The sequence below is a fragment of the Miscanthus floridulus genome, chromosome 17 (assembly GCF_019320115.1).
Source record: "Miscanthus floridulus cultivar M001 chromosome 17, ASM1932011v1, whole genome shotgun sequence".
NCBI classification, from domain to species: Eukaryota; Viridiplantae; Streptophyta; class Magnoliopsida; order Poales; family Poaceae; genus Miscanthus; species Miscanthus floridulus.
This window is the reverse complement of record NC_089596.1, coordinates 23,277,428-23,295,963: the sequence shown is the minus strand read 5'-3', so window position 1 is coordinate 23,295,963 and position 18,536 is coordinate 23,277,428. Positions and strand designations below refer to the sequence as shown.

General features: G+C 43.6%; 1 protein-coding gene across 1 annotated transcript in view; it reads left to right on the top strand.

The window, feature by feature from the left end:
• The first annotated feature begins 2,137 nt into the window (after window positions 1–2,137).
• The window catches only part of LOC136515413 (disease resistance protein RGA5-like), a 28,134-nt gene continuing 11,735 nt past the window's right edge, over window positions 2,138–18,536 (top strand). Inside the window, exons 1-2 of the mRNA XM_066509005.1 lie at window positions 2,138–2,861; window positions 3,036–3,120. Of these exons, the coding sequence (XP_066365102.1) occupies window positions 2,138–2,861; window positions 3,036–3,120 (809 nt within the window). The remainder of the gene's footprint in view (window positions 2,862–3,035; window positions 3,121–18,536) is intronic.

Sequence of the window (18,536 nt, the reverse complement as noted above, 5' to 3'; positions counted from 1 at the left end):
TGTAGTGTTTCGAAAAATGTTATTCATGTTAATTGGTGCATGTTGAGTCCCTATCCACGAGCTCGCATCAAATTTTCACGCATCTTGTTCGCGTAACATGGCGACCGACTTGCCGGGAAAGTGTTTTAAAATTATATAAAATCCATACGAAGTCCGAAAATCACGAAACTTGGCGAGATGTCATGTTATCACATGTGTAGGCTGTGGTAAAAAATTGAGAAGGCTTCGAGCGAGTTGCGACGTCGGATGCCTGAAACCCAGACATCTCCACATATTCAAAAAAAAATCAAAGAATCGAAATAAATTAAGAAAATATACAAAACAAAATCAAAATTGGCCTAAATTTTAAAATTGAGTTCAAAACAATGTATTGTAGCACCACAAAAAAACTGGGCTAAAAAAACCAAAAAAAATTGCCAAGGGCTCTTTGCCGAGGGCCTGACCCTGTGGCCCTCGGCAAAGAATTTTAAAAATAAAAATAAAAAATCTTTGCCGAGGGCCTATCCTGGCCCTCGGCAAAGGTCTTCTTTGCCGAGGGCCTAGCCTCGGGCCCTCGGCAAAGCCGATTTATAAAAAAAAAAATTTGGCCGAAAACTGGTTTTTAAAAAATCTTTGCCGAGGGCCTGGTCTGGGGCCCTCGGCAAAGACTTAAAAAAAAATTTGCCGAACCTTTGCCGAGGGCCTAACGGGTGGCCCTCGGCAAAGTTTGATGGGAAATGGCCGCCGTGACCCAACGGGCCTACTTTGCCGAGGGCCGAGGCCCTCGGCAAAGATTTGATTTACCGTGGGCCTGTCTTTGCCGAGGGCCGTACCCTCGGCAAAGGCCTCTTTACCGAGGGCCGTTCTTTGCCGAGGGCTCCTGTGTCTGGCCCTCGGCAAAGAGTCTCTTTGCCGACTGCCCGATATTTGGCCCTCGGCAAAACCTCAGACCCTCGGTAAAGTACGCGTTTTCAGTAGTGCATCCCTAGTTTCCACCGAAACACATCAATCCTGCGTTCGTCCATTTTTGTTTCGTACAAAAACAGGATGTCGGGGTCCTCCTCCTTCTGAATATTCAGAAGGCCTCTCACTGCCGCATCATTCCTCAACCCGCGGCAGTTCCACGCGATAATCTTCATTGGGCTCTGCGAGACTGTTCCGACAGTCCCGTATTCACAAGTTCAGCTTCCAAGATTGTACCCGCACCACTCTTGTGGATACAAAAGAGGACGTTTTTTTTTCAAAAAGGAAGGATTTTATTAATCCACAATTATTACATCGATACAATAATTGTGAACCCACTTCCGGCCTCTGCAGAAAACACACAGCCTAACAAAAGAGGAGGTACGGTGTACGTTCCTTGCCGAAGATGTTAGAAGATAACATGCAGCCGCAACCCCAAGAGGCTGCCCCGGGCCACGATCCATGCCCAGGTCCCTGCTCACTAGCTGCCAATAAATCCCGAGCACAGCGCACGGGTGCCATCGTCGGGACTAGAACACCCTGAACGACCCACAATGCCGGCTAGGCGCCCTATGGCAAGCCCTTATAATGGAAATTAAATGGACCCCTTCTATAAGAATTTGCATAGTCGATAGGGATCACGAGAATCTAGATTCTGCTTAATAATAATCTAGGCTGTTTGGATCTCCAGGATGTGCGGTGTAGTATGGCCCGACCTCTCTCACACACACACAAATCTCCAAATAGTAAGGTTAAGGGAGATAGTTTCTTATAATCCACACAAGAATATATGGTGTTTGGACCCAGGGATTTCTTAGCCAATTCTATTACACTTATGAGATCCAAACAGGCTCTAAAATATTGAGGGTAGGACGGCGTAGGTGCAGATTCAAAAAATGAATTGAGGCTGCACTGACTTAGTCTGTGAAGCCAGTGTGTCATGGATAAAGCTTCTAGGAAATGAACAGCTAAATTATTTTGTTATTAGGACCCAGCTTATTTCACTGACCTGTGTCTTGCATACTTCAGTTTGATGATATCCAACTAAGCCCCCCTTTAAAATTCCTGCTGTGCAGATGCTCAGTTGTTGCACAAAGCATTAGCTACCACACACAACAGATAGAAGAAAAACAGTGTACATCCTACTAGAGAGGAGGCAAAGGTTAGGAAGATGGAGGTAGGGGTGAGCGCCTTCATGGGGGTGCTGGAAGCCCTCTTGCCCAAGCTGGCGGAGATGCTCACTGACAAATACAAGTTGCACAAGGGCGCCAAGGAGGGGATCCGGTACATCCGGGATGAGCTGGAGAGCATGCAAGCTGCCCTTGAGAAGGTGTCGGCAGTGCCACCAGACCAGCTTGACAAACAGGTCAAGCTCTGGGCAGGGAAGGTGAGGGAGATGTCCTACAACATCGAGGACACCATCGATTCCTTCATGGTACGCGTTGATGCTACTGGTGAGTGTGGATCCTCCACGACGTGCTGCTTGAGTACTAAATCCATGCTGCCACGGACGTGCAAGGCTCGGGGCGACATCGCCGCCGAGATCGAGCGAATAAAGAAGGAGGTTGAGGAGGTGAGCAAGCGTCGAGAGAGGTATAAAGTTGACAGTATTGTGGCCCCAGCCCCGTATGAGTATGATCCCCGCTTGCTGGCACTGTACGAAGATGAAGCAAAACTTGTTGGCATTGACCACTCGAGGGAAGAGATAATCAAGTTGCTATCCATGGAAGGTGAAGGTACATCGGAGCAGAAGCTCAAGCTGGTCTCCATCGTTGGCCCTGGTGGAATGGGCAAAACCACCCTTGCCAATGCGGTGTATCAAAAGCTTGAAGACAAATTCGATTGCACAGCTTTTGTTTCAGTTTCTCTTGAACCTAATGTGAAGAATATCCTCAGCAGCGTACTTCGTCAAGTCACCAGCAAAATCAAAGATGACCCGGAGGACAAGGGCAAAAAGGACAAGAGGTACATCAGTTAGATTCTTGCTAGTAGTCGTTTATTATAAAAAAAAAACTGCTATTAAATCATAAAAGAATTCACTAAATTTCCAAGCCTAAAAAGTTTTAAAAACCTTCACAGCCCACATCGCCGAGAAAGCCAAAAACATAATGGAAACAGTGAAACGTGGTCCGAAAAGGAGGTCATCGACAAAATCAGACGTGTTCTTGAGAAAAGAAGGTACGTCGATACTGTTGTCATCTTATCTTATTATACCAAAGCTCCAATTAGATGAGAATTCTAGTGGGATGTAGCCATGGAAGCACATGGTTTACAGACCGACCGTGGTAGGTTCGACAATTTGCGTTGTTTTTTTTTTTAATAAGGAACAAAGTTCCAGCCTTTACAATCTTTCGACAGGGTACGCGAATGCGTTGTTTTGCTTATTGGTCTTAGTTTGCGGTTCTAAACCGTGTTGCTCTGTGAGTGAGGATCGTTTCTCCCTCATTAACTTTCAAATCTGTCACTGCTGATCCTACTAGAAGCTGGAAGACAAGTCCAGATGTGCACGTCAGCACGTGTGAGCCTCCTCTTCTCTTTCTCTCCATTCACCCCTTTTCTCTTTCTCTTTGCTTTGCCGACAGAGTAGAAGAAACTCGTACCAAGTCAGTATTGTCAGTCTTTTTAAATTTCCTACATAACCTAACCTTCCAGGTCCTTTTTTGCAACGTCTTAGCGTTAGGCCTGTGGTTTCTAGTACCAAAACTGCACCCACCACTCATTTATCACCATCTTCATCGAAAACTTCCACAAATAATTCCCCACAGAAGTGTTTGATAGCTGTCCTTTCCAATTCTTCTACACTTTCCTCCTCACTATCATAGGTCAGATCCTCCACTTCCTGCCTAGAAAATTAGCGGATTCTCTAAATCTGTCTACCTCACAAAGTTGATTGACAACACTTAAATCGTTCTCCCTACCAGCCACAAAAGATACCCGAAGGCTATTAATAATATTAACAGCACTACTAATGGACAAACTTCACTGTGTTGACCCTCCCACCTTCCCCACATCGTCCGTACGGGGCAACTCGGGGGCGACCTAGCTCCGTCGCAAGTTCCTCCCACCGCGCCTGCTGCCCAGCCGCCGCCGCCGCTCCCCGGCTAGCGGTGGTAGTGGCCCGTGGCAGCATCCAACAAGGCCTCCCTCCGCAGCATTTTTCACCTCCTTACTCCTCTCCTCTCCTCCTTTTCCCATGCTGAACTCAAGCACAGCGACAGCAAGGACTGGCGAGCAGGGTGGCCAGCAATGCCAGATCTGCGCACCCTAGCCCCAGATCCGGCGCTCCCAGCCCTAGATCTACTTGCTCAGTGTTGGTATAAATTAATACACACAAAATAATCCGCAAACGCACAGATATTATACCATTGTAGCACTTCACCGAGAGTAACTCAGTTTTATATCGAACCGAAAGGAACGGGGGTGAGAATAACCGATTCTAACTTAACTCAACTTCACAATCAAGGCTAGATAATAGGAGCATAGAGGAGACTGCTAAGGTCTTCTAGTTCTAATTTCAGTAAACTTTGTCTTCTATTATTCAATTCTGGGGATAATACTAGAGAAAACACAAACAAAGTATGTTTCCTATAGCAATACTGTCCTGCTAGTCCTATTAACGGGAGGTGGACTACAGAGGATTCAACGAGGCTATAAAAATCACCCTCGTGAGCTACCACCGATTCGGAAAATAGGGTACATCTACGAGTAACCGAGTCTAAGCACCACGCTTACACTACGAATACTAATTTAAACCAGGAGCTACAAGAATTAAAGTACTCAAAAGAGAGTCGCAAACCTGAAGAACAATATGAACAAGATGCTTACTTGAATTAGAAGTCGATTACCAGAGAAATCCCAGAAGCAAGCTCAAGAAGAATTTGATTCCGCCAGGGTACAAGCCATAGAGAGAGTACCGACAGGCCGGGACTCCTCCGAACTCTTCCCTCACACTCTATCTCTCTATCTTTAGAACAAGACTCGATCCTATCGAGGACTAATCTTCTCTTGATTACTAGCTCTAATCCTAGTGGACATATGAATTAGGGTTCCTGGCTTCTCAGCTCTCAGAATCAAATGAGCATTGCCTCAGGGGGGTACGGGCTGGATTATATAGCCCTGAGGGTCCAATGTGAGCTCTTGGATCAAACCGACTTAAGCAGCGACCTAAATGCATCCTCAAAGGCGGTGGAAAACCGACGTAGGAAGCTGGCTGACAGGTGGGCCCACCAGGGGCCGGGCGGCCCCACATGTCAGCCACTCGGGCTCCACTTCGGTGATGTGGCTTCTGGATCCTTCTAGAGTCTTTCCACGCAGGTACCACGGCGGGATTCCGTATTTTCCTTTGACGATTAGGTCCTCTTTGGGGGTTTTCTGATTAAATCATGCTGGAAACACAGATTCACCAAAACTCATAGAATTTGTCAGTTTAAACCTCTAAGTCTAATTTAGTGATTCATTTATATCCTTATGCATGTTTAATTGATGGATAAAATATGTATGATAACTACCGTCAACCCTCGGCGTGGCCAGCGAACGTATCGGTAGAGCCACATATCACCCCGCGGCCAGGCGGCCTCACCCCTGTGCGCCAGCCCATGGCAGCCAAGTAGGCTTGTCCTAGCGCTGGCCTGTAGTGGCAGCGACCGGGCCGAGCGGGGGTCGAGCGGATCTGGCCCCCGATGCCGGATCTGGTGTCCACTTCCGGTGGCGGCTGGCTCGGATCCGGGCGGCTAGAGCGGGCAAAGGCCCCCTGCTGCTGCATTGCAGTCCAGTTGGATGGAGGGTGGCAGCCATGCGGCGCTCGCGCTGCTCGTCGTCGTTTTGGCCACGGCACCCCAGGTCTCCTCCAGGGTCGGCAAGGTCCAGCGGTTTGTGCTGGGGCAAGGACCAAGGTCTTCACGCTACGCGTCAGCCAACCGCAGCTCGGGATGTCCTTCGTCTGATTCATCTTCGCATTGTGGCTGGCCAGAGGGGTGTCCAGCTCGTGGCCGGATGGCTACTACTCGTCGATGGCAAGCTCGCAGGCGGGTGGAACATGGGTGAAAACCCAGCCTGGTTGTTATACTAGGCCAGTTACGATGGCGCATTTGGCATCATATCCCTTGGAGGCATCGTTGTAGATTTCAGCTCCTGCTTCATTATCTCCACCACCTCCAAACAATCGGACTGGATGATGGGTCATTGGCAACCAATATGTTGGGCTAACAGGAGCCATTCTCTTAGAGCATACACCTCCGCTGTTGGGGCATCCACAACATGATCAAGATAACAATACGATACAACTATAAACATACCAGCTGAGTCTCTGATAATCCCTTCGTTGCCTCATCTCCCCTCTCTGGTTTGTAGCCGGCATCTATATTTAGAAGCAAAGTTCCCTCTGGCGGCGTCTTCCATCCATCAGCACATTTGGCATTCTTCTTCATCACTCGTTGATAGTTTGTTGTCAAGGTCACGATAGATAAAGCACTTCTCATCTGTGGTTGGATTGCCTCACCAAGAACGAATTTTCTTCGTTCCCACCATATATACCAGCTGCCTGTTAAAATTAATTCGGCCAATCCTAGGTTGTTCAAATGCCCCAATGTTCTCCATCTATTATTATCTCCGCCACCACTACTGATCCCGATCGATCCACTACTATGTATTTCTAAAATTCCTGCCAAGCACCAATCTTCTGCCATATATCCTGTGCTCGTTTGCGTAAAAACAGCAAGTGTTTGATGTCCTCGCATCCTTCATTGCAACCTGGGCAGCTCCCTGAATTTTCGATATGCCGGTTTGCAAGTATGACCCTACATGGCAGCAGTCCATGCAACACCCGCCAACCGAAAATTTTTATCTTTGCTAGAACATTCAGATTCCACAATTTGGACCAACCATCCACTTCACCAATTGCACCTGCTTGCTCATTAACTCTATTCTCAACAAATTTATGTAACCATTGGCCATGGTAAGCAGATCGGACTGAAAAGAGACCATTCCTATTGTAATGCCATGCTACTAGATCCTCCCTACCATGAGTGAGAGGGATCTGTATAATACAGTGAGCATCCACTGGACAGAAAAGCTCATTAATCAAATCTACATCCCATGATCCAGTCACTGGATTAATTAACTCATCCACCCTCGACACCAAATTATGCCCACGTGGTGTTAAAAATTTTGAGGTTATGACTTGATGGAATCCAATTATCTTCCGAGATTTTTATCTGAGATCCATCTCCAACTCTCCAAATATAACCCCTTTTGAAACATTCCAAACCCGCCAACATGCTCTGCCAAGAATAGGAGCTTCCACTCTTTAGCTTTGCAGCCGCCAGCAGATTTCCATCAAGATAATACCTTGCTCTCAAGACCTTTGCACATAAAGATTCAGGTTCCAACAATAGCCTCCATACTTGTTTAGCAAGAATTGCAAGAGGGAAGCTTTCTAAATCTCTGAATCCCATCCCGCCTCTCTTCTTTGGTATACAAAGCTTCCACCAAGCCTTCCAATGAATCCTTTTGTGATCATTGTCGTCGCCCCACCTGAATTGCGAAATGACATCATGATCCCTTTGCATATGTTTTTTGGGATTTTGAATACCATCATCGTGAATACCGGCACGGCTTGGGCGACTGATTTAATAAGAACCTCCTTCCCACCCATACTTAGTAGCTTCTCCTTCCAACCCTTTGTTTTCCCTCTTACTCGATCAATCAAGTGTCTGAAGCAATCACTGCGATCTATACCGATCATAGCTGGAAGGCCCAAATACTTATCATTCAACGATTCTATGACAATGTTTAGAGCTGCACAAACTTTAGCTCTGTCCTCCACATTAGTATTTTCACTGAAAAAAATACTAGATTTGGCATCACTTACTTTCTGACCGGAACTTGCACAGTACCGATCCAATAACAATTTCAGGTTCTCAGCATTCTTTTTATCCACCTTCATCAATATAAGAGAATCATCAGCGAATAACAAATGAGACACCATTGGTGTATCTCTGCACACCCAAATGCCTTCCAATTCTCCTCTATTTTATGCCCCCTTCAGTAAACAAGAGAGTCCTTCAGCTATCATCAAGAACAAATAAGGGGACCTGTTGTCCCCTTGGTGAAGACCCCTTGTAGGCAAGAAAATCTCGGTTTCTCTTGAGTTAAATCTCACATTATATCTCACTGAAGTGACGCATTCCATAATCAGCTTTACCCAGCGTGCACCAAAACCCAGCTTCAGCATTATCTTCTCCAAAAAAAACCCCACTCTACTCTATCATATGCTTGATGCATATCCAACTTTACTGCACATAGCCCTCTTTTCCCTTTTTTTCTTCTTAATTGCATGGATACTCTCACATGTGATGAGAATATTATCAGTGATCATTAGTCCTGGAACAAAACCACTTTGATGATCACTTATTATATACGGGAGAATGGTCCTCAGCCGATTAGCTAGCACTTTTGAAATAATTTTGTAGACCACGTTACAAAGACTTATAGGAAGAAATTGAGACACCAAAGTAGGTTGATTTACCTTGGGTATTAACACAATTGTTGTATCATTCCACCCCTCTGGAATTGTTGTCGTGTTAATTGCCTGAAGCACTTCTCTAACTAGATCATCACCTAGAATCTCCCAGAACCTTTTACAAAACACCGCATGCATCCCATCCGGGCCTGGCGCCTTGAGATCGCCAATTTGGAAGAGAGCTCTTCTAACTTCGTCATGAGTGAAAGTGTCTAACTGCCCCTCATTCATCTCCGGAGTAATTCTGCGCTAAACCTCCGCTATCACAGATGGGTATGGATCCCCTACTTCTGATGAAAAAAGGTTCTGAAAATAACCTTGGATAATATTTCCCATTACCTCCCCGTCCTCCTGTAGAACACCATTATCATCGACAAGGCCTTTGACCGTGTTCTTCTTTTTCCTTCTCTTGGCATAATTCTGGAAAAAAAACTAGCGTTTCTATCACCGTTTTTCAACCAATTCACCCTGGTTCGCTGAAACCAGTACATCTCCTCTTGCTCTAGCATTAGCTCTAGCAGAACCATAATTTCCTTTTAGGAGGCTATATTAGCATCCGTCATTGGCCCTCTCCTCAATCTCTCTAAATCCATCTTCAGGTCTGACATGCGCTTTGTCGGATGCTTCAATACTTCCTTGTCCCATTTATGCAAATCATCATGAACATCTCTCACTTTTTCTCTAAAAGTTGGCCCTTCACCTCTAGCTGAAGCACGCGCCCAGGCTACTTTAATCATCTCTTCCATAGTATCTTCTTGGAGCCATCGTGCTTCACCGCTTCTTAATACCACCACCATCATGGCGACCAGCGAGATAGGACAGGTCCATCACAATGGGGCGGTGAACTGAACGTGTCATCTCAGTATTTATCAGCGCAGCCTGGGGATAAAGACTCAACCAAAGGGTGTTGGCAACAGCCCTATCAAGTCTCTCCCGAATTTTCCTTCTATGCCATGTGAATAAATCGCCTATATACCCCATGTCAACGAGCTCACAATATGATAAAGCATCATGAAAAGCTTGGAGCTGACGTTGTGTGGTCTTGGTCTACCTCCCTCCTTCTCCGCATTAAATAAAATTTCATTAAAACCTCCCATCACTAGCCACGGGACACTTCCATCCCCTCTCATGGAATGCAACGCATCCCATGTAACGCCCTTTTGACTCCACTCTGGTTCCCCATACAATCCTGTGAATCTCCAACCTATTCCATCGTTGATGACCACATCGATATAATTCTTCATGATTCCTTGCTCACGAATCAGAATACCATCTTTCCACATCAACAATAAACCACCGCTTTGACCATCACTCTCATGAATGAGTATGTGATCAAAGCCTGCTCGCCTTCTCAATCTTTCTGCCTTAATTGTGTCCACATGTGTCTCAGACAGAAAGCACACATCTGGTTTTATCCGCCTCTGGACCTCCAGAAGCGAACGAACTGCTCATGCTGAATTCAGTCTGTGGCAGTTCCAAGCTAGGAGTTTCATTGTTCTCGGCGTTCCTCCTCCCTGGAGGATGCCGTTAGTAAAAGTTGCTTTGCCACTCCCTCCTTCACGTCCTCCTTCCTCTCTCTTTCTCTCCTGAATCTTCTCCAGACTCTCTTCCACCCCTACTATATTAGAGGTTTGCGGGATCAAACTCGCATCCACTGGCGGAGCTACCTTAGGGCCATAGAGGGCCATGGCCGCCCCTTGCCGTGCATCAAGTTCCATAGTTGTCATGTGCCAGTGCATATATATCTCCCCACTGTCTACTGGCATAGCTGCATGCATAGTTGTTTTATCTGTTACCTGATGCATGCAAGCTTGCTAGCTATGGTGCCATGCTTGCCTATAGCAGTACGTTCTTGAGGCCCGTTTGGCCCCTGCTTGCTTTGAGCGCTAGCTCCGCCACTGCTCGCATCCCCCTTGTCGTCAAAGATATCCATGTCATCATCTTCGTCCCCATTTGGATTTGCACCCCTACCTCTTTCTCTTCCCCTGGTCGTCAAAGATATCCATGTCACTACTGGATTCAGGTTCTTTGCCGAGTGCCTGAGGCACTCGGCAAAGGCCAAATTGCACTCGGCAAAGCCTTTGCCGAGTGCGGCACTCGGCAAAGAACACACGGCAAAAAAATGATCGGCAAAGCCCTCTTTGCCGAGTGTCTTTTATCGGGCACTCGGCAAAGAAAAGCGACCGTCACGGCGCCGGCCCTGTTGACGGTCGCTTTGCCGAGTGCCAACCATGTATGCAATGATTTTTTATTTTTTTTAAAAAAAAAATCTTTGTCGAGTGCCCTCTATCCGGCCCTTGACAAAGATGTTTTATTTTTTTTTCTAAAAATTCTTTGCCGAGTACGTGACAACGTGCACGAATTCTTATAAATTTTTTATCATAGCCTCCATATACGATATCACGATATCTCAACAAGTTTCATGATTTTCGAACTTCGTTTGCTTTTTATAGAATTTAAAAACACTTCGCACGCAAGTTCGAGATCATGTTTCGTGAACAAGATGTCCGAAATTTCGGGTCCGTTCCTGGATACGGCCTCACACTACACTCAGTAACATGACTATCATTTTTTGAATCATTAAATTCCATTATTCGTACCACGTGCAGTTCAAATTTATATTTTTCGAAAAAATTCACGTAAACGAAATAAAGTAACTAAATATATCAAAAAGCCACAAAAAATCCCCAAATTCTAACGAGGAGTTCCTGGTACTTTAAAAGGGCTGCACAAAAAATTTGGAGGCAAAAAACAAAAAAAAACTTTGCCTAGCGCCGGGGCATGGCACTCGACAAAGGGGGTCTTTGCCGAGTGCTAAGAATAAGACGCTCGGCAAAGAGGTTTTTTGAATTTTTTTTAGAAATTTTCTCTTTGCTGAGTGCTTTGGGCACTCGGCAAAGGTATTTCAAAAAAAAATGTAATTTTTTTAATTCCTCCCTTTGCCGAGTGCCGAAGCTGTTAGGCACTCGGCAAAGACATTTCAAAAAAAAATTGAATCTTTGCCGAGCGCCGTGTCAGGGGCACTCGGCAAAGTATTTTTCAAAAAAAAATCTTTGCCGAGTGCCTAACAGCCGACACTCGGCAAAGAAGTACGTGGCCGAACACCGTTACACGGGGCAGCCTATGCCGAGTGCTGCTCTTTTGACGAGAGTCTGGCACTCGACAAATAAGTCCTTTGCCGAGTGCCCTTTTTTACCGAGTTCCTGGCACTCAGCAAAAAATTCTTTGCCGAGTGCAATTCTTTGCCGAGTGCGGCACTCGGCAAAGAAGGTCTTTGCCGAGTGCCCGATTTTTGACACTCGGCAAAGCAGTTTGCACTCGGCAAAGGCCCTGTTTCCAGTAGTGTGTCAAGAATGGTATTCTATGCAATTCAACCTATTGCGAGTAACATAATTACTTTTCCACTACATAAACTTGGTCAAACTTTAAAAAGAAAGTTTGACTTATAAACAAAGCTAAAATATCTTACATTTTGGAACAAATGGAGTAAACTGTTTGTAACACCCCAAAATTTGCCACTTTTGAAAATAGAGTTAAAATGATTTATTTGTGAATTATTGTGCACATGAAAACATAGGAAAATAAAAATTTTCATTAATTTAAAATTTATTATAAGGTAGAAACATGTTTGTTGCATTCATGCCGGTCGCACCTCATGTTTCTATGTGCAAAAGTGTGTGTTTTTAGGTTTAGTAGACGAATATCTATCTCTAGGAATTTTCCAGCTTCTTTCTGGAATTTAATTCCTGCCTCCTTCACCTTAATCTTTATGTTCAAAGTTCCCAACAATATTTTTATGAGCTCCAAATACTTTATTTGGGTTCATCATGTTCCAAAGTGTCTCTGAGAATTTTCCCCAAATTTTTCGAGGTCTCGGAGTATTTTTCGTGGCTTAAATATCAATTCTGGACTTTTCTAGAATTATTTTATCCATGAAATTAATTAATTCCGAAAATAATAAATCTCTCATTTATCCCAACGCTCAAAGCCCATGTGCAATAATCCTGATAAATCCTAAAGGCCCATGCATTTATTTACTAATGGGCTTTAATGTTTATTTAGGCCCATTAGTAAATATGGAGGGGGTAACATCAATTAGTACCATATCGCTAGTTGACGTGGATGTGGGGAGTTTTTCTTCCTATATATATCAACCAACCCCTTGGGCAAAGCACACCAAAACTACCATATGGGGAGCCCCTAGTTTGGGAAATCCCTCGTGTAGTAAATTATATTTTTCTCCTCTTCCTCTCGCCGACGCCAACCGCAGCCGAGCTCGATTCAATGTTCCGACGATTCGACGCCCCTAGCCCTAGCTATCTAGCTCTGCCGCTCGTTTTGGGATCTCGCCGATCGAGCAGACCACGTCCGCCACCGCTGCATCGATCGTCGCTGTCCTCCGCTTCTCCAACGCTCGCAACTCATCGTAGCCGAGCCCCCTCGTCAAGGTGACGAAGCTGCTGATGCTCTTACCTCCTCTCTTGGCCTCTTGCTCTCTATTTTGCTCACGCCGCAGTCCATGAATCACAGGAAGCTGCCGCCGCGCCGCCGAGCGAGCTCTGCGGGTACAACGTGACTCTACCAGTCTACCACCATCGAGAACCCCTATGTAAGCTCCTTTGCCCCCTCAATCTCCCGGTATTGGTCCCGTAGCAAAACGAGGCATGTAGGTTCCTTTCATAGAACTCGGTCGAAGCTAGCTCCATCGCCGGCCATAGTTGCACTGCACCGTGCATGCATGCTCTCTCCAGTTCCTAGCTTTGAGGATGTCATCTTTAGCTTTCATGACATCATATTTAGCCTTGATGACATCACATGTTGTTTTCTTGCCGTTTTCCTTTAGAAAAACAAATCCAGAAAATACAATGAAAATACATATACACGTACAATCATCTTGAGCACATCTCCATATTTTCTTTCCTCGCTGGGAATTACACTATGCCTTTGACTACTGCTGACGCATGCTGCTTATGCATGTGTGACATACGTGTACATGCATGCCTCATCTACATACAGACAGTTAATCATGCATATTCACTAAAATACGTAAGTTCTCTTTTCATTTACCAAGTGCAGATATATGCATTGCATCTGTGCGTACCTTCTGCTCACCGGTACCTTTCAAGAGCACATTGATCATCTACAGAATACAGCATCGCATGTACCGCTTTAAAAGCAGAGGCCTTCGGCCTTTACGTCTGGATGCTGCTGCCCCCGTCAGCCAAGCCCTAGCTACCTGCTGACCGGTTTGCAAGATCATGAGGCATGTTTTCTGGATATCGTGTAGCAGCTGGACATGCATGAAGGAAGCCAAGCTAAACAAGCTATGGTAATTCTGCAAAGTTCCTTCGCCTCTTGTTTATTCGATCAGCTATGTATATATCATGCATGACCCTGTGAATCCTCAGTTCATAGTTTAAATACACATCTGTACTAAACTATGCCGATGCCCTTTTATGGCTGTGGAAGCCGCTGCCACTCGGAGCCTTTCCAAGAACATAGGCAAAGCCGTCGTTGCCGTAGGAAGTGTGACATGTCTGCTGTCCACCTTCTCCAAGATCAGTCGAAGTCTATTTGGCTGGCCACGATCAGCTACAGCCAAGGTAGGAGATGTAATTATTTAGGATTTCGCCATCCTATTGTTAATCTCCGCCGTTTAACCGTTTTAATTTCGTTTCGAGCGATTCTAGTTGCATTAGTTTCGTAATTTTGTGCTCTACGCAGTAGTAGTAAAGTTTATCATGTCAGTTAATTATGAATTTATTAACCTAATACTAATTTCATTAATAATTAGTTAATGGTTTCCCAATTAAAAACAATCAGTTTAATTTCGTTCTTGTTCTTTTACGACTGTGCTGATCATGAGGTACACATTAGTAGGAAAATTTATCATGTTTCACATCTTTGAAATTTTATAAGTAAATAATAATTTGATTTGTGCTTATGCAATTGAGTTTCTAATTAAAAGTAACATAGGCATATAATTCGGTCTTTTATAAATTACTGTAAATCTAATTAATGTCACCCTTAATCTCTCTTGATTTATAAGTGATTTAGTTTAATCTTGAAACATAAGTGCTTTCGTTTAGTTATTATATGTTCTTTATCTTTTCGTGTTAAATGTTGAAATGACTTAAAGCATATGTATGATCATTAAAATAGATAAAGCATATAGTTTTTCTTCCAACGTAAATCCTTCGATAGATGTTTCTGTTTTACCGTAGCTTCAATTAGTGTGCCTTTCGCGTGTGTGTGATCGTAGCAATGCATAGATTAGATTTCGAATCTTTTCATGGATTGGTGTATTGTTCTAATCTAGTATGTTTGCTATGCATGCTTGTTCGGATGCTTGTGTGGTGCTTTTCGGTCTTGTCCAGTCGGTGAGTTTTGCGTTGGTGATCTATAAGAAGTTGGAGATCAAGAAGAAGAAGAAGAAAACGTTAAAGATTAAAGCTTACCGAAGGATCGGTGTTTAAGGCAAGTATAGCTTGGGTTTTCTTTCTGTGATCATGATCTTGAAACTTGATTAATGAATATGCTATAAACATAAACAAGATGACTTTTTAGCAACATAAGGACTTGTCTTGTAAGTGATCATCCGGGACTTACAGTACAGCTGTGAGGGCTATATGGCTCTGGCTTTAGCTCAGTATGAGGACCTTTTCTAGCTTGTTAGTGGTTACCTTTATTGGCGTAAGAATGGCTTGACGAATCGGGTATAGTGCGGCCTCTGTCCCCATGTGTATAGGCTGCGTGTCAATGTGCCATCGGGAAGGGGGGCACTACATCTGTTTGCCGAGTGAATCTAATGGCCCTAACTTGTTAGACGAACCTTTGAAAGGCTTCATAGTGAACCCTGCCGACCTTCCTTGGAAGTGGGTCAAGAGACTAGCTACCTCGGGCGAAAGGGTAAATCACGACTCACAGTGAAAGTGTACAACCTCTGCAGAGTTTAATAAACTGGTATACTAGCCGTGCTCACGGATACGAGCGGCCTTGGAACCCTTACATAAGGGATGATGACTTTTATTTGTTAAGATGATCATTTATGTCAATTGTTTAAGATATTTATTATTCAATTATACTTGATCCTGTGGTTATGGAATACACTACCTTGTTGCTATATTTGCTGAGTTCGACATGGACTCACTCTTGCAATTTCCCCCACACCTCAGGCCGGATAATAGTTTGTCAGAGACTTGAGAAGTTAGGCTTGTGATCAACCAGTCAGTTTGGATCCAGTGGAGTGAAGTCTGCACCCGGGGATCAGAGTTGTCTATCCGTTGATTGCTTTCTAAGGTTATCTCTTTTGCTAAGTTCGCTATATATTAAGCATTACGATTTGATACTGCCCTTCATTTGTAGCTATATGTGAGATTTGATTTCCTGGGCTCACATATGGTGTGCATTCGGCTTTGTCCTTGAAACCGGGTGTGACAAGTGGTATCAGAGAAATGCTGACTGTAGGACGCAAGCCTAGTTAGAAATTGGCCGTCTTAAGGTTTTGAAATTGCTATAAAATTCTTTTTCTATAAATCTTGATATTTTCTTCTCTACTATATCTCTATCCTTGCTATTCATCTCTACCTTGGTGTTTTTAAAAGTCTTTATTCTCATCTTCACTCCTTGATTTGATATGCTTTTAGAACTGTCCCTCATCACCTTCTTGCGAAATATGAAGATAAGTCTTAGGATTGTTACCCCTAGTACAATGAGGACGATAGTATCGCAAGTTGAGTCAATGATTGAGTTGTGCACCTTTATTGCTTGTTGAATTATCATTATGCTTATGATTGTTTTGAATCTTTGTAATGATTTCAATGATCTTGTTGGGTGTTCCCATAATTTCATTTAGTTTATAGGCCTAAGGCATAAGGATTAATGCAATAAGTAGATGGGTTTCGCTTATCTCCTGTTTTCTCTATCCTATCTTTTCGGAGCAGTCTGCACTCTTCGGCTTATTTCTCTAATCTTGGATGGCCATAAATCATGAGAAAATTTTGGACAACAGTAGACTTCAATATCTTTCTCTGAGCGCAAGAATCAGCTTGATAGCTATTTTGGTTATGGAGATACGAAAATCACAAGGCGATGCATCTGTGCTGTTTGGAATCTGGAGCAGTTTCTATTGTGCACTATTTTCGACTAAGAAAACTGAGGAATTTGGAAAAGTGTTCTGTAAAGAAGTTGGGGAATTTTATAAGCTTTCCAACGGTATAAGATACAACATCATTGGATTAACGGAGTAAGAGTTACAGCTGTTTTACTGTGCTGCTGTTTTTCTGCTCGCGAGGAATTTCATATTTCTTGTCCTTGCCCGTATACAAGAGTACCATCGGGATGTCAGAATGACTTCATACTGGTTAGCTCATCTAAAAGAATATGCAAGCTGTGCTCGGTGTCCCCTAGTTTATTTTTCTTAAGGAGGGTAGCCAAGTGAAAGAATTTGCAAGATGAAGTGTCCTACGTTCTAGTTTGCGCAGCAGAAGCGTGGTGGTACCCACAGATATGAGAGAAACTTAGAGTTTCAATGGGATTTGGTTAAAGGTCCAAGGAAGGTTTAACCAAGATCATCAAGATTTTGATAGAGCTACTGGAGAAGTTTTCAAGTTAGTTTGGATAAAGAAACTTCAGCTAAGTGTTGAAGGAGTCCAAGAAAAGGTTGAAGTAAAACATAAGTATTAGCTTTACCAGATCAGGACAAGAACTTTATATCCACTAGGATGCACTTTATCAAGGTGTGGAATGTGTCCTTATGCAAGAAGAAAAATATAGTACCTTGTTCATTAAGTCAACTAAGGAAGCATGGGTTGAATTACCTAACGTGTTATCGGGAGTTTTCCACTATGGAGTGTCTTCTTGGAAATAAGAGTGACATCTAGGAGGATCACAAGAATCTACAGGACATCTTCACTAAGCTGGCCTTGAGCTTGTGATATCCTCGTTGGAATGATATTTATTATGTCTTGGAAAAGTGCTATCATTAGGAGAAGCAAAGTCATGGCCGATGCCGTTAGCAATGGAGAGTCATGCTAAGAAGGTTCGGGTGACACCAAGGACTAAGAATTGTATTCCAAGTTTAAGCAACTTGATTGGAATCATTAATGTTTTGAAGATTGGTAGTAGAATTTCCTTCTGATTAAGAGATTTGTCAGTCTTGGTTGGAAGGTGGATATTTTAAGACAATGGAACTGCACGAGGAAGTAAAGAAGAATCCAAGAACAAAGTATCTCTATCTCCTAGTCGACGTCGTCCGAATCTCGAGGACGAGATTCATCTTAAGGGGGGTAGAATTGTAACACCCCAAAATTTGCCACTTTTGAAAATAGAGTTAAAATGATTTATTTGTGAATTATTGTGCACATGAAAACATAGGAAAATAAAAATTTTCATTAATTTAAAATTTATTATAAGGTAGAAACATGTTTGTTGCATTCATGCCGGTCGCACCTCATGTTTCTATGTGCAAAAGTGTGTGTTTTTAGGTTTAGTAGACGAATATCTATCTCTAGGAATTTTCCAGCTTCTTTCTGGAATTTAATTCCTGCCTCCTTCACCTTAATCTTTATGTTCAAAGTTCCCAACAATATTTTTATGAGCTCCAAATACTTTATTTGGGTTCATCATGTTCCAAAGTGTCTCTGAGAATTTTCCCCAAATTTTTCGAGGTCTCGGAGTATTTTTCGTGGCTTAAATATCAATTCTGGACTTTTCTAGAATTATTTTATCCATGAAATTAATTAATTCCGAAAATAATAAATCTCTCATTTATCCCAACGCTCAAAGCCCATGTGCAATAATCCTGATAAATCCTAAAGGCCCATGCATTTATTTACTAATGGGCTTTAATGTTTATTTAGGCCCATTAGTAAATATGGAGGGGGTAACATCAATTAGTACCATATCGCTAGTTGACGTGGATGTGGGGAGTTTTTCTTCCTATATATATCAACCAACCCCTTGGGCAAAGCACACCAAAACTACCATATGGGGAGCCCCTAGTTTGGGAAATCCCTCGTGTAGTAAATTATATTTTTCTCCTCTTCCTCTCGCCGACGCCAACCGCAGCCGAGCT